General features: G+C 37.7%; 1 protein-coding gene across 2 annotated transcripts in view; it reads left to right on the top strand.

Moving 5' to 3' along the window:
• nrg3a (neuregulin 3a) overlaps window positions 1-16,200 on the top strand; it is a 557,399-nt gene that overhangs the window by 502,379 nt on the left and 38,820 nt on the right. For both annotated transcript variants that reach the window (XM_008429014.2, XM_008429015.2), the window contains one exon: window positions 8,029-8,155. In XM_008429014.2, the coding sequence (XP_008427236.1) occupies window positions 8,029-8,155 (127 nt within the window). The remainder of the gene's footprint in view (window positions 1-8,028; window positions 8,156-16,200) is intronic.

Here is a 16,200-nt window from a genome sequence, read left to right as displayed (position 1 = left end):
ATAAATTTTCTTTCACCAATAGAATTATAAGTGCAATGATTTTACTGATCAGCAGCATCCTCTCAAACATTACTTTTGAAATATCTATTTTCAGGTGCTAAACTAACACAATTAAACATATTTAATTTTTTGTTGAATATGCCCGATCTAACATCGAACATATTCAACATTGTCTTGGCCCAATTACAGCAGCCTGTGGGGTTTTCCCTGACTGGGAGCGAGAACGCAACCAGTTGAATGTGACAGGTAGCCAATCAGAAAGCGTGGTGACGTAAGAATGGAGGGGAATCTCAAACAACTGACATGGCGCAACTGAGAGTCTGGTGGATATCGGACATAATATGTGGAAATGTTTATTATTTATGTAAAGGTTGTTATTATATATGTTTATTATATGTGGTTATGTTTATTCCTTTAAAAATGTTAACTACGAAAAAACACAACTTACCTCCAAATCATAGTGTAGCAGATAGAGCGGCTGCTCCCGCCGTCATTTATCCAAAGTCTTTTCTTTTTGTTACGTCTTTTATCACTTAAAATGAGTCCACAAACTATCACTATTTCTATATCGTCATCCGTGTTTGGTTATTCTAAATTCCCGCTATGTTGGGGATTTTACTGGATTATCCTCTGTAACCGGGATGTTTATGAGTGGAATCAGTTGGTGTGTGGTGTGTTGCTCCTGCCTTGGACACACAAACCAATCGAACTTGTTGTACTTTTATCAGCTCTGTGGTCACAGAGATTTGGAGAATCGGCCGACAATTCTTAAATCGTGCCATGTAAACCAGACTTCAGACTCACAAGCTCTACTCCTCTCCTCTTGACCACTGCCCTAACGCTCTGACTCAATTCGCTATGGTAACGTTTACATATCCCTTCAAAATAAGATACAGATGCGCAACAAAACCGGCCGAAACATTTTACTTTCGTGAAAATTTTAACTCACGATAGCGACTAACGGGAGCCCTCAGCTTGTTTCTCTGCAATGAGATGATCCCATCTGGGAGTGATGGGAGACAATAACACCCAAAGTGTTGCTTCTATGCACAGCCTGCTTGGTCTCTTCATTGCCTCATTAGTGAGTCAATCACCCCATATCATGCAGAGCGGGCTTGTAATGTGGGACTCACCTACCGGTCCGGGATAAATCCATTCTCCTGTCTCTTCTCTGGGCCTTTACCCCTTTGCAAAGAAACTTTCCTAAGACACCTGATCTGTTTCTTACTCATTTTGCTGCTTGTGGGCTCAATGGTGGCGCACAAGACGTAAACCAGAGAATCTGGTTAAGGGATTTTGAAAATAAAAGATCCCCCAGACTCAAATAATACCTAAAATGGAAATATATTTAATTATTTCTTGCACGGCCCGGTACCAATTGGGGGGTTGGGTACCACTGTGTTAGAGTATTATAAATACTGTGGAGCAGGCTGATAGATAGAACTGTAATTCCATAGGTTTTCCACTGTAATGATGTGAGTGAGTGAGCAGCCTGACAACAAGATAATCGGATCAAGACATGATGGACAGGCGCTCTCAATGAATCTATAATTGAGTCTGGGAAGTTGACTGTTCAGCCGAGAAGATGCATGCAGATCTAGAAGAGGAGGGTGTGGGGGAGCAACTCCAAACGAACTGAATGACGATGAAGTCGACGTTTCTTTTTTTTTTATTCACACAAACAAGAAAAGATTCTGACACAAATACTACTGAATAAAAGACAGCTTACTCTTCAGTTCGTGCCTTCGCCTGTGCCCCTTAATTTGCAGTGTGCATGCATTCAGAGACGGACTAATTTTCATTCCTTTTGTGTCTCTGCCAACAGACGCACAATGAGTTTAACACTCCGACTGTGGAACTGCCATCCATGCTTCAGTGCTTGATATCTCTCATCAGTCTTCATGTAGTTTACTAAAACTTTTTATAACTGCAATTGAAATATTTTCTATGTGCAGCTTAGAATTAAAAAGTGGCAAAAGTTAAATTAACCAGACTAAACTCCTCTTTAACTCACTGGTCAACCTAACCTCATACACACTCCTTGAACAAATATAATGGAATGTTTATACAGTCCAGCTATGTACTTCATTCCACCATATCTTTTATTGTTTATTTAAACATTAAAGTATTAATAAACTAGTTACCTCGAGTGTGAACTATATTTATGTTTCATGCTTTACAAACAAAACCCCATAAATTATTGCAAAACGTGGATGTCAGTAACGGAAGCATGACGCCAAATGGAAAACTAAAAGAATTCAATGAAAGTCAATCAGTGATAAACTCCAGTTTAATAATCCATACAGAACCAGATTAGAAGATATCTCAGACATTTAAAAAATAATCTTGCTACAAGATTCCAGGCTACACAACAACCATCTGTCATTTAAAAGGTTCGCTCTGGTTCTGTGTGTGATGTAGACAGTTTCACATCTCTTCATCCGTTTTTATTCATATGAGAACTTTAGTTAGCAGGATTCACTTCATAAATCCTGATTTGTGTCTGCCCCAGGACCTGCTCTCTATCTCACCATCTATTGATAAGACATCGCTCCACAAAATGGCTCCAAGATTAAATAACAGGATAAGAGGCATAATTAGTACCACTTAACTGCAGGGATCAAATGATGGCTTTTTCATGTGTTTTCTTAGCATGATGGATAAAATATTTTTTTTTGTACAAACTGGTTAGTTATGCTGCTTTCAAACATTCTTATTCAACTGAAACCTTAAGCTGTTTCAAGATGTTGACTTTTCTTCAGTTCCATACAAAATGATTCAGATCTTTTGAACCTGTCCTCATTAGGTCATGTAATAACAGTTTAATTTGTTTATTGAGATTTTTTGACAGACCAACACAATTGAAAAGCAAATGACCCTAAAGAATTCAGTGTGACCTATTGCCTTTAAAAGTCTGTTGAATAGTTTGATATAAACTGAGACCACCTACAGTATATTCAGTGGTGGAGAAAGTACTCAAAAAATTTACTTAAGTAAAAGTACAAATACACAGCCAAAAATGTACTCAAGTAAAAGTAAAACTACCACATTAACATTTGTACTTAAGTAAAAGTAAAAAAGTATTGGCTTTTAAAAATACTTAAGTATTAAAAGTAAAAGTACTTACTAAACGCATTACCTAATCCCTAGGTAATGCAGCCGATCATATTTAATTTTAATACATTAGAAATGTGCCATTTTAATGAACAATGCCACAGATAAAGCATGTTTTTATTATGTTTACTCTCTGTAGCATAGTTTAGACTTAGATATGTGATTCTATGCATCATAATTTCAGGGATGAAAACATCTTGTCTTCTGTCCTAACATAGCATGAACTTCACTTTTTTTTCCCACTAGTGGCATTTATTTTTAAAGAAATCCAACAGAAAGGGGATGGAAAGAAAGTGGGTGGGGGAGGACAGGCAACCAAGGAGCCACGTAGCAGAGTTGTAGTCAAGACCACCTACCCAAGACCAAGTCAAGACCAAGACCAGCACCCCATGCTACGTGACACAAGAAAATAAAGTTTTACCTATCAAAATTGCTCCTCAAATTGATCTGAAAGATCCACATTCCCATAAAAACCTAGATATTAAATACTTGGAGCTGAAATAAATTTAATCATTAAAAAATCCATCCAGAAGAATAATATCGTTCTTGAATGTCATATCAATGCAGACTTTGGTCATAGCATTGTCCCATATATGCGACACCTCAGTCAACACCTCCACACAATAATTCAGTACATGAGTGCCAACTTTTTTTCATCACAGATGCAACATCTGTCTCAATCTGTACAGCTAGCTTTGCTAGCATCACGTCCACAGATCTTAAATATAAATTTTCATGAAGGCTTATTCATGTTTATGACAGGTGTTATGTCATGTTTATGACAGTGTCATGTCAGTCTTATTCACCCCCATTCAAATAAAGTGTTACCCATAATTCATGTTTTGAATAATTCAAGTTGTTTAATCCAGCATGGAAAGAATATGGTACAACTGCATACCTACCAAGACATGTAGACTGAGATGATGAGCAATGGCAAAATTAGACAAAACTAGACAGGCCTTTGGTAACTCTAGAGCAGCGGTGTCCAAAGTCTGTCCTTGAGGCCCGGCATCCTGCATGTTTTAGTTCTCCCCCTGGTTTAATGCACCTTGATCAAATGATGGCTCGTTAGAGGCCTAAGAGGAACATTTTCTTGCTGAAAAGGTTGTTACTACCAACAGGGAGAGAACTAAAACATGCAGGATGCTGGCCCTTGAGGACCGACTTTGAACACCACTGCTCTAGAGAAACAGCTAATGTTGATGAAAATGTTGAGTCGTTGTTGTATGGGTTAGGGTTAGCCTTAATGAAAATTCTGGCTTAAAGACACCTTCCTAATGTCGGAATTTATTTTTTGCCAATAGTGTGTTTTTATTTGTTTGTTTTTTCATAAAAGATCTTTTGGAAAGAAAGAGGTGGGGATTTATATATATATATATATTTTTTTTTTTGCCTAAATAAATTTAGTCAAATAGTGACTCTGGCCATTACAAAGGTGACAATATATGAACTATGTATAAAACATTCAATTTTCATAGCCATCATGGGGTAGAGAAATTGTGTATATTATACATCTTTTATCGCAATACACAAACACACGCATGCACACGCACACAATCCAAACCTACCTTCCAATTTACACACTGTCTTGTGTTGATTTATTACATAGAATCAAATTTTAAAAAGGTTTTGTAGCAACAGAAAACCTGAAATCCAACATTTCTGGATTGCTTATCAAATAAACTGAATTAATTCCAGCATTTTTAAAATAGTAATCTAAACAGAAACATTGGGTAACACCTTTTTGATGTGTCACCCAAAAAAGTGACACATCACCTTTTTGTCTAATCTATTGATTAGACTAATTTAGGAATCTGTCACAAAGTTTTGCATTCTGAGACATTCGGTTTGTTTAGACCGAACTTTAGAAAGGCTACATGGCTCCTTGTTTCAGTGAAAACTTTTCCAAAAGTTCCATAGTGTGTTCCATATGTTTCAGCATTCATCTGACATGATATAATTAAAGTGCCACAGAGGTGGAAAGCTCAGGAGCTTGCCATGAGGCTGTTTGCAAACACTTCATTACACTGCTGTCACGCAGCAGAGAATCTCCCAGACAGCGGCAGTAGAGGCTTTATCGGCTGAATCTGATAATGAGCATACCTCTGGCACAACATAATGAAGTCGTGATACACGGGGTTTCTGTGCATTTTCCTCCAGGACACTGTAATTGCACAAGCTTGGGCAGCCGGTCACAATAATTAAGAGCATGTAAAGTGCACTGGTTGGAGCAACAAACCAGAAGAATATTTTTCAGATGAATAGAAGAAATCAGATTACACCCCTCCATGCCACGACGTCTTATTATTCCACTTCCTCTAACATGATTATCTCTTGACCTTTCATCATGAGGGTCTGCGCTGCGCCTGCGCAAGGTTAGGGTTAAACTAATCAGTTTGTCGGTCAGCGACTTTAGTCTTTTGGCGTGTTCGCCTGTAACGTGAGAGAGGATTGAGATTGAATGATTCTAATTAAATAACGTCTTAGAAATGGCCCTGACTCAATAGATTGCAACGTAAATTATCATCCGAAGTCAAGTTGCGACACATGAACTCAAACACTCCTTCTCTTCCATTTCTTTTAATTGATGCTTGGGGGAAAATTAATGAAGAAGTGAGTGTTCTGTGCAGAGCGTTTCTGAGGAAACAAATTTTCTTCCTGTGTCTCATTATCAGGGATACCCAGGGGTGAAAGTAGTTTTAAATTCTTGGGGGTACTATGACAAAAAAAAAATATATATATATATATATATATAGCTTCTTTGTTTGCTTTGGAGTTTCTGTGCTGATTAATTTTTTTGCGAAGCGATAAAAGCTAAGGAAGCCCTTAAATTGCTACAAAATATAGCTGTATTTCCTCCTTCAGCCCACTGGCTGCAATGTTGACACCTTGAGATGCCATGAGACCTAAATCCTGAACATCATGGCATAGAGTGCATCTCAGTTTTCCATGTCTGGCATATAACCATTTATTTTAGCTTTTAAACTGGTTCTATTGATCCTGTGTCAAGACAGAGGGATAATCAGTAGCCCAGCCTCATGACCTGTTKGTTCTGAAGATCCTGCAGCTTCCACTTCTCTTCCTAACATGGCGCCTCCTCATCCTGACTCTCATACTGACAGGAGGATCCACAGAGCTCTCTTAGGTTAAAAGCTCATCTTCTGAAGTTGGGATATTTTTCCTCCAACAGGTTCCAGAGGAATCACCTCAAACCAGATGTTGGACTGGATTTTATTTCACTATCATTTATAGGGCTGTATAAATAAATTGATTCGGCAATATATATCAATATTTTCCGCCCTCGGAAAATATTGATTTTTCATCCGCGAGTATCGATCTGTTAAACCATAGGGATCCTAAGCCTTATAGCTCTTTTTAACGTCTAGTTTGTTACGGCGTAGCAGCAAGACTCCGCCTACATCAGTCACACTTTCAACTTGAGCTTAAAGTGCACATTATAAACTACACACCAGTTTTTAAATTGTGCTAATAGACCAAGTATAACCTGAGTTATGCTAAAATTAGTAAACTATATTTTTCCGAATGTCAAAAGCGCCGCCATTCCCCGGTTTTTCCGATTATGTGAGAGGGAATGAGCTTCCAAACGTACAAAACGAAACAAAACATTAGATTCCTGTGTTTTTGGAAATGTAAAATCTTCAATAAATAACGATGGGCTGTATTTTGTTGCTGAGAAACGAAGTAAAGTTGTGCAAGTAACCGTGAAAGAGAAGCGGAAAGGAGCAGCGGCGCGAACGGAGCAGCTGCAGAAGCAGTGAGATCGCGAAATTAATGCAAATTTCATCTGGTAGCATTCACTTCATAATTAGCTTTTAGCTTAGGTTGATAACATCCGAAGCGGGCGCGCAGCAGCAGCGGCGCTGTGGTTTGAGCAGGAAGACGAAGAGGAAAAACCCGCAGCCAGAATCCGCGGCGCAGTGAGGATTTCCATGATAATAATGGCTGATCGATCATTCTTATTAGCCAGTGTTTTTCCAACCTTTTTTGAGCCAAGGTACATTGTTTTAATTGAAAAAAATCACTAAGCACACCACCAATCAAAAATGTAAACAAAGATACTCTGTAGCCGCCTATATTACATATATAGTTATTCTTATCAAAGTGTCTTGAATAGGAATAAAACACAAAAAATTATTTTTATCATATTTTACATTTCTTATTTCAAATTGCACTTAACATGTCCACTTCAAAAATACACCTGAACAGCCACAACACTGTCGTGTGTGATGCATGAATAGTAACATTCATGTATCACTAATTCTCTTGTTTTAATGTAAAATGTTCTGTACCTACTGCCATCTAGTGATAATAAAATTTACACGATTACACCGCTAGTCATTTTTCCAGGTCTTTCCTTTACTTAATTCTCAACCAGACTGTAGTAGTTTTGGATTATTGTGTGATTTTGGTGGCCCAGTTGCTTCAGTTTAACCTTTTTTATACAAAGTTTATAAAAAAAAAAAAAAAGGCAAAACTTACATATTTTCCTCAAACATCTGCAGTAATTTTAATGGAGTTAAAATAAACATTTTTCCTTCCTCTTTGTGTAAAGTTTTAATAAATCCAAAACCAATTCTGGGCTGTATTTAGCTCTACTCCAGCATTGCTCCAGAGGTCCTGGTCTTTTCTTTGTTCTGTCTGGTAAATTTCAGTCTGTCCTTCATTCAAATATCTAGTGGAAACCGAATTGGTGATATATCTTTCTGATTGTACAGGTGCATCAACAGTAGTAGGAAGCAGCTATTGGCTCCTGGATGATAGTTTCGATTTCCATACTTGTCTTTGCAACTTGTGGTCTGCAATCAAAATCAGATTGCAGACCACAAATTGCAAATGATTTTTATGATCATTTCTCAATTCTTTTGTTTCTTTGTTTGTTTTATCATCCTTTAGGAGGCGCAGGGAGAAGCTCCAGGCCCACCTGAAGGAAAGTCGCAGTTTGAAAAGCTACACGACCAATCCCATCAATCTTCTAGAAGCCAAGATGAGGGTCCCAAACACCAACCTGCAAATGCATGAGGTGATTTTTGCCCTTACATCAATGTCTTGTTTCATGTCCTCAAACAAAAGACAAACCAAACACATTTGATCATCATCACAAAATGCATAATGTGCTTGTAGTGTCTGTCAGCGTGTGGCTCTGTTGGTATTCCCTTATCTCAGCCCAGCCACTTGCGTCAGGCTCATGGGTCTGTGGCAGAGCAACCATTCAGTGGTTTGAGAGCTCAGTGCTGACTGATGAAATCATTCATCATCTCCTTACATCTCCTGCTGTTGTGTCTCTCTGATTTGGTGGCATGGGAAATCATATTCTCATATGAATGTATCAAGAAGGAGGCGGCTTCAGAGAGTTTGAACATATTTGCTCTGAAGAAATTTGATTTTATAGGTTCATTATAACAAAATGTAAAGAATCTGCACCTTTATGACTTTAATCGAATGGTGTGTTTCCTCTGAGGTCCTGATGGATAGTAATGAAATTGTGTGTTGGCTCACAGTCAATGTGGGCCAACATATAAGTAACTGTCATTGGTCATAACTCTGAAATTCATAAACTAGTTGAGACTTTGTGTGCAACATATATATAATAAACATTCTTCGTTATTTGTGTTGGGGAGGGTTAGTGAGGTTAAATTTGGGTTAACAACTGCTGTGTGCTTTGACTTTGATTCAATAAATAGTTCTACACCAATTGAGCCATTCTTGTTTGTCAGATTAAAAGTACCCTTTGAAAATAACAACCTTCAAACAGGTATTAAACATAGATTTAATTAAGCCTGCATTTCTGTTTGTGGACATAGTGTTTTATTTGTCTCATGTAATATGATCATTTTAAATGTCATGTTTTCAGTAGCTGTACATGGAAAGTCATCATAGTTAACAGAAATTCAGGCTTACAAACTCCGGTCTGAGTGTAGTTAATCTATGTAATGTGTTTCACTTAGTGATAACGTTCCTAAAACTTGTGGGCTTTTCTAGTATATTAACTTATTAGATGGGTCTGTAAATGTATATTTAAATATTTAGTATGCAAATTTAGCTGAATTAGTTGAAGCTCTGACTGCTAGATGGCAGCAGAATGCTTCCAATATTATCTTGGAATGTGTAGAATTTGCATCATCCGGCATTAGTGGGATACATCAATCAATCAATCAATCAAATTTTATTTGTATAGCACATTTCAGCAGCAAGGCATTTCAAAGTGCTTTACATCATTAAAATAAAAACAGAAATAATCAGTGAGAAAGAGATTAAACAAAAAACAAACAAAAAACTACATCATTAAAACATCGAAAAGAAAGAAAAAGAAATTAAAAACATTAAAGACATAAAAACATGGAAGACATCAAAACCTGCACTCTAACCCTAATTTAGCCATAAGCAACTCTAAACAGGTGGGTTTTAAGTTGAGATTTAAAAGCACCCAGTGTTTCAGCTGTTTTACAGTTTTCTGGAAGTTTGTTCCAAATCTGTGGTGCATAGAAACTGAATGCTGCTTCTCCTCGTCTGGTTCTGGGGATGCAGAGCAGAACCAGAACCAGTAGATCTGAGGGGTCTAGACGGTTGGTACAACAATAACAGATCTTTAAGGTATTGTGGTACCAAACCGTTCAGTGATTTATAAACTAACATCAGTATTTTAAAGTCTWTTCTCTGAGCTACAGGGAGCCAGTGTAGGGACTTTAAAACTGGTGTTATGTCTCCATCTTCCTGGTTTTAGTGAGAACAGCAGCAGCAGCTTCTGGATCAGCTGCAGCTGTTTGATTGATTAGTCAGACCTGTGAAGACGCTGTTGCAGTAATCAATGCGGCTAAAGATAAATGCATGGATGAGTTTCTCTAGATCGTGCTGAGACATCAGTCCTCTAATCCTAGAGATGTTCTTCAGGTGATAGAAGGCCGACTTTGTGACTGTCTTAATGTGGCTCTGAAGGTTCAGGTCAGAGGTCATCACTACTCYCAGGTTTCGGGCTGATCGCTGGTTTTTAGTTGTAATAACTGAAGCTGTGCATTGATTCTAGTTCGTTCCTCTTTAGGTCCAAAGATAATAACTTCAGTTTYGTTTCTGTTCAGCTGGAGAAAGTTTTGGCACATCCACACATTTAWCTGTTCTAAGCATCTATTCAGTGATTGGATGGGTTCAGAGTCACCTGGTGACATCGTGATGTGGAGCTGTGTATCATCCGCATAATTGTGATAGCTAATCCTATGTCTTGTTATGACCTTAGCCAGTGGGAGAATATAAATATTGAAAAGAAGGGGTCCTAGGATTGAACCTTGGGGTACCCCACATGTGACCTTTGACCTTTCTGATGAGAAGTTTCCGATTGAAACAAAGAAATCTCTGTTCTTTATGTAAGATTCAAACCAGTTGAGCACTGGACCGGAGAGTCCGACCCAACTCTCCAGCCGGTTCAGTAAAATGTCGTGGTCAATAGTGTCGAAAGCTGCACTGAGGTCCAACAGAACCAGCACTGTGGTTCTCCCACAGTCTGTATTTATATGGATGTCATTGAACACTTTTACAAGGGCCGTCTCSGTGCTGTGGTGAGCACGAAAACCAGACTGGAAGGAGTCAAAGCGATTCATTATTGTTAGGAAGTTATTTAATTGTTTAAAAACTGCTTTTTCAATAATTTTGCTGATGAATGGGAGGTTGGAGATCGGCCTGTAATTCAGCAGTAGGGATTTGTCCAGATTGTTCTTTTTTAATCAGTGGTTTGATAACTGCTGTTTTCAAAGCCTGGGGGAAAACACCTGAAGAGAGCGATGAGTTCACTGTTTGGATCAGATCAGTAGCAACAACAGGCAGAACTTTCTTAAAAGAAATGTGTGGGTAGGACATCCAGACAGCAGGAACTGGAGCTTAATTGACTTATAATTTCTTCTAGGGTTTTATAATTTAGTACATACACTAATGTATCCCATTGAGGCCGTCAGCAATTTGAGACACATTTACAACAAAAGTCTACAAGAGGTGAAGGAAAATCAGAATGTCCTTTAATTCTTAATTCTTTTCTATGGCGTAGTGTAGCTGGTCTGGCAATTTTGCCATTCTAACTTTCTTACTTTCTTATGATTATGCAGGTATGTTAGCATAGCTTTGACACTTACTCTTCAGCTTTCACTGATATTGAAAATACCTGAGTTTCATTCTTCTTCCTTCCATAACAACTTCTGCACAAGAGCTCTCGGATAGTTTAACCTGTTCTGATTTAATAAAAGGGACATTTCACTTCTTTCAAAACAGAATGGAGGTGTCAAAGAATCTGTATTTAATTCAGTCTAGGATAAGTGTTTAGGTTTTAAAATAGAGCAGATCTATTTTGATCAAGAAGCCAAACAAGTATTGATATAAGCATTCACCACACTGCAGAACTGGAATCTAGCTGCAGTAGCTTGGTGGAACATTCCTCAAGGTAAATTTTTCCGTCTATTCGTTTTCTAACACCCTTGTCCCTAGTGGAGGAGGGAGGGTTGCTGGTGCCGATCTCCAGCTAACGTTCCAGGCGAGAGGGGTTCACCCTGGAGAGGTTGCTAGCCTGACGCAGTAAATGTTTTTCATTTCTTTTCATTTTAAGGCTAGAAATGCATTGAGTTTCAAACCCCTGAAAGCCACATTAGCATATGAGCTATAATGCCAGACTCAAAATCATGGAATCTTACATATAATAAACTGTGGCATGTAGAGACAATAAAGGTAAGATCGTTCCATATAAAATGTTTGAAATGACGTAACAGATCATTGAATAACAAATGCCTGAATGGAGCCGGACTCTGCAGAGTCTGTCAATTTTAATGCCGGGCAGACAGAACTTAAAGGAAAGGAACATTCTTGCCCGAGGCTCTGCTCCTGAGTTTCAGATGTATGAGATATGGTGAGGAGCAGAGCTACACAGGGCCTGAACATAATCTGTAAAATCTGGTGTTTGTGTGGACCGCACGTCAGAGTATCTCCTCATATGACCCTCCACCTGAAGGATCTGTCAAAGACAAAGTGTTTTCTCACATATATACAGTGAATACCAAAAAAAGTGATTATGTGCACTTAATGTGTGCTGAAAAATAAAAGTCAACATCCTTTTTGGTCTGGAACATCTGGCCATTAATTAATTAGTTAAAGTGTGTCTGGCTTTTTTAAAAACTCTTGTAGCACTTAAAGGGGCATTATTATATATTTTTTTCAGAAACTCGGTAACATTTTGTAGCACAATCGGGAAACTGTTACCTTCAGTTGTTATAAAATGCTGTATATGTCAAATGTGACTCAAAAGAAATTTGACTTTGATATTTAACACATTGAGATTGAGTCTCTGCTTCTTTAAAAAAACGCTGTCAGGAAGTCATCACAACATCACTCCTCTGCTAACCCTTTAAAACAAACTTTTTTACCAGTCTTTCACTGAGAAGTAGCTCCTATAATGAGTTCAGCATGTGCACATTTGCTAATTGCTGCTGGGTAGTCTGAAGGAGCTGAGTGGAGGAGCTGAACTTGGACACTGCAGTTCTGAGAAGAAGCTTTGTCTCAAAGGCGAAGCTTTGAGACGAAGCTTCAAACCCTTTGGGTGGACCAAAAAGCCTAGGTCCACCCAGGCTTTTTGAACAGCGGAATGGTTGCCATGGAGACTAAAGGACTAAAGGATTTTTCAAACATGCATGAAAGAATTAAAGCAACACTCCAGTTATTATATTTTTGATGAGGGAATAACATTATAACATGATGTAAAGCTAAAATAAGTTGATTTTACATGATACTGCCCCTTTAAGACTTGGCTGGGAGTTCACCTTCCAGCAGGACAATGACCCTGAACATAAACATGCTCCAATTTTTATTGGTCAGTAGTATAAAGGTCCCCAAAAAATGCTCTAAAGATTGTCTGTAACACATCCAAATAAATTTTATTTCACCAAATGTGGCTACAATGAGACCAGAAGACATTTTGAGGCAAAGTGGAATATGTTTTCATCGTATGCTGATTGATGCATATTCTACACACACAAGATTTTGTATTAGAATCACATCACTGCCATCTAGTGAACAGAATTGTTCCCAATGATTTCAGATTTTTTCTAATGGGAATGCAGAAAGCCTCCATTTGTATGTTCTACATTCAGACTAATACTGTACCTAATTCAGTGTCTCTTTAGCAGTAAACATACCAACTTATTTGTAACTGTAAATAAATTCAGTCATGCAAGTCATTTGGAATATGTAAATAATGATGCATTTACTGACACTACACATTGTTCAGAAAAACAAAGCTCATTTACATCAAAAATTAGCTTCAGCATAAAGGATCTCGAATGCAAATGATCTACATTTGTTTGTCTGAAGCAAATTCACTGACAGTGAGTCAACTAAATTCTTCTTCCTAGTCACACACAGCCAGCTGAATTTCTTCGTGATCATAGCATGTGCTTTCATATGAGGTACTGGTTTCCTTTGACATAGTTAAGGGTGTCATTTGGATTCTGATTTCTGAGAGCATCCTGCAGTAGATAAACACTCCCAGATAGTTCAAATCATGAAAAGAGGCAGCTGAATGTCACAGGCAGTTGAGGGGATAAAAAAAACGAGTTCGTCTGATGAGCACTGCTGGGCTTTTTTGTTGGAAGGATTTAATTAGGCAATGAATAAAAGAGCAGCACTGAGCGAGTCATCACTCGTTTTTATCAGTCATGTTATACCACTCAGTCAGGAACTGTTCATGTCTTTAAACCTGGCGGAGGGTTCAGGGCAGTTTGTGTAGCAGGTAGTTACATTTACTCAGTTACTTGAGTAACTTTTTAGAGAAATAAATTTACTTTTAGGAGTACATGTACTGCATTGTACTTTTTACTTTTACTTGAGTAATATTATTATGAAGTATTGCAACTCTACCCACCCAGTTCATTGCAGGCTCTGTAATTGATTAATCGAAATGAATCATATTTTAATAAAAAAAATCATACATCAACAAAATAAACATTTTCAGTTGAAACACCCTTTGTGCTGCTAAATTACTGAATAAATAGACATATGAGCTCAATAGCAAATATGATTGTTTTTTAATCTGTTATTTAGGACATTCAACCATCAGATTCTACCCATTCCAGTGTTTCAGGATCTAATGATCATTTATGGAACTTCTTTAGCAATATGGATGTTAGCATTGGGGACGTCTGTGCTGTTGCCACATGTTTAGGACTGAGATGCTTTTTTAGGCTTAAAAAGTGTTGCTGATAAGCTAACTTCTTTTAGTCCAACTTGAACACAATAATTGTCTTTTCTAGCGTCCTCTCAGATCGTTTTGAAGCAATAACTAAGTTGGCCAAGAGTAGCTAACTTGTCATCCATTGCCAGTAAGTGGATGTTGCTTGTGCGTTGGATTTACAGATGTACCAGAAACACATAGCAAGAGTTCTGGCTCTGGACGTTTATTTGAAAAAATAAAAAATAAAAATAAAAAAACAACATGATGGCAAGTGTCATAAAAATCTATGTAATTTATCAATCAAAATTAATGTGTCAAAGTCCCAGCTCTAGTTTCAACCAAATTTCACCAGAGACACATATACAGTTTATGTTGAAGTGAATCCTCTTGTTTGCACACAAGCTTTGGTCTAATTTTATTTTCTGTCTGCTGACCCTTTTAAGAGGCCAAGAAGATACAGTAAGCATCATATATTGTGATTGGAATTACTTTCCCAAGTTCTAACTTAGGCTCGGGTGTTCCTTTGGCGATGCACAGAGTTTGTACCACACATTGTCTGGAATTATAGCCCAGTAGTTTAGAGTCTGGGTTTATTAGACCCTGACTAACACTAAGCAATATACCGAATGACTCCTGTCCTCACATCATCGATATGTGCAATATCTTAATTGCAAAAGTTGAATGCAATTATTCTAAATTTTAAATGACATGTTTCATGTTCAGCATACTAATGACTTTGTTCACCATTTGAATGGATTCTAGATGACTTGTGTATCTTCACAAGGCAAAAAATATTTTTAGTAGCTGAGATGGTAAATCTCACATAAATTATGATGGATAAAAAAGAAAATATATGAAAAATGTATGTTACCGTATTTTCCGCACTATAAGGCGCACCTTCAATGAATGGCCTATTTTAAAACTTTTTTCATATATAAGGCGCATGGAATAGACGCCTGAGTTGCCACTTTTTTCCGTACTCTATTATTACACATCCAGAATGTAAAGGAGTGGTCCCCGAGTACTTTATATAGAAGGCTGCCCCAGTCGTTGTTTCACTCACGGTGTTGGTGTTCCGATATTGTGCCCAACTGCTTTCTGGGTAACACAGACCAACCGACACGCTGCCGCTGCAGTCTATGTCTCTCTTTCCCCGCCATTCCGCCCCCCTTGACTTTAAATGTATTATCAAACTTTATTAACAAACCAGCATTCTGACAACTATCCCAGCATGCACCGCGCACTTCTTCTATGGGGGAAAATGAAGTCGGCGGCTGCTTACCGTCATAGACATAATATAAGGATAGACGCCTCATGCACCGCTCTCGCCTATTGTCGCTGACGAGATTTAGGGCGGCCATCTTGGAGCGGTCCACCACTCCACTCAGCTTATGTGTTTAGCAGGCACAATGACATCAGCGCATTTAATCGATCATAACACGCTTTTTTGTTACTGGAAACCATATTCAAACATCTATCAAAGCTACATTTATAAACAATTGTATTTTTTAAGTATATTTTAATACATAGTTCAGCATATTTAAATATGCTTAGTGGCTATAACAATAGAATAGGAATGGAATATTCTGATATTGATGTATGATTAGCATATTAAAAAGCACACAGCCGTTCATAATTAATTTAATAAATTATTTAGTAATATCAATACATATTTATATAACTATACAAACACAAATAATGATTAATACTGAATAATATATTTTGGATACATGTTTATATGTATGTATATACATACATTTGTACACATACACACACACATATATAAAGAGAGACAGATTCACTGCAGCACGGATGAATCTCGCATCAGATTTTGGACTCAAATCTCTGAAGCTGGAAAACACATATATATA

This window comes from Poecilia reticulata, linkage group LG15 (assembly GCF_000633615.1).
Source record: "Poecilia reticulata strain Guanapo linkage group LG15, Guppy_female_1.0+MT, whole genome shotgun sequence".
Taxonomy (NCBI): Eukaryota; Metazoa; Chordata; class Actinopteri; order Cyprinodontiformes; family Poeciliidae; genus Poecilia; species Poecilia reticulata.
This window is presented reverse-complemented; position numbering and strand designations above follow the sequence as displayed.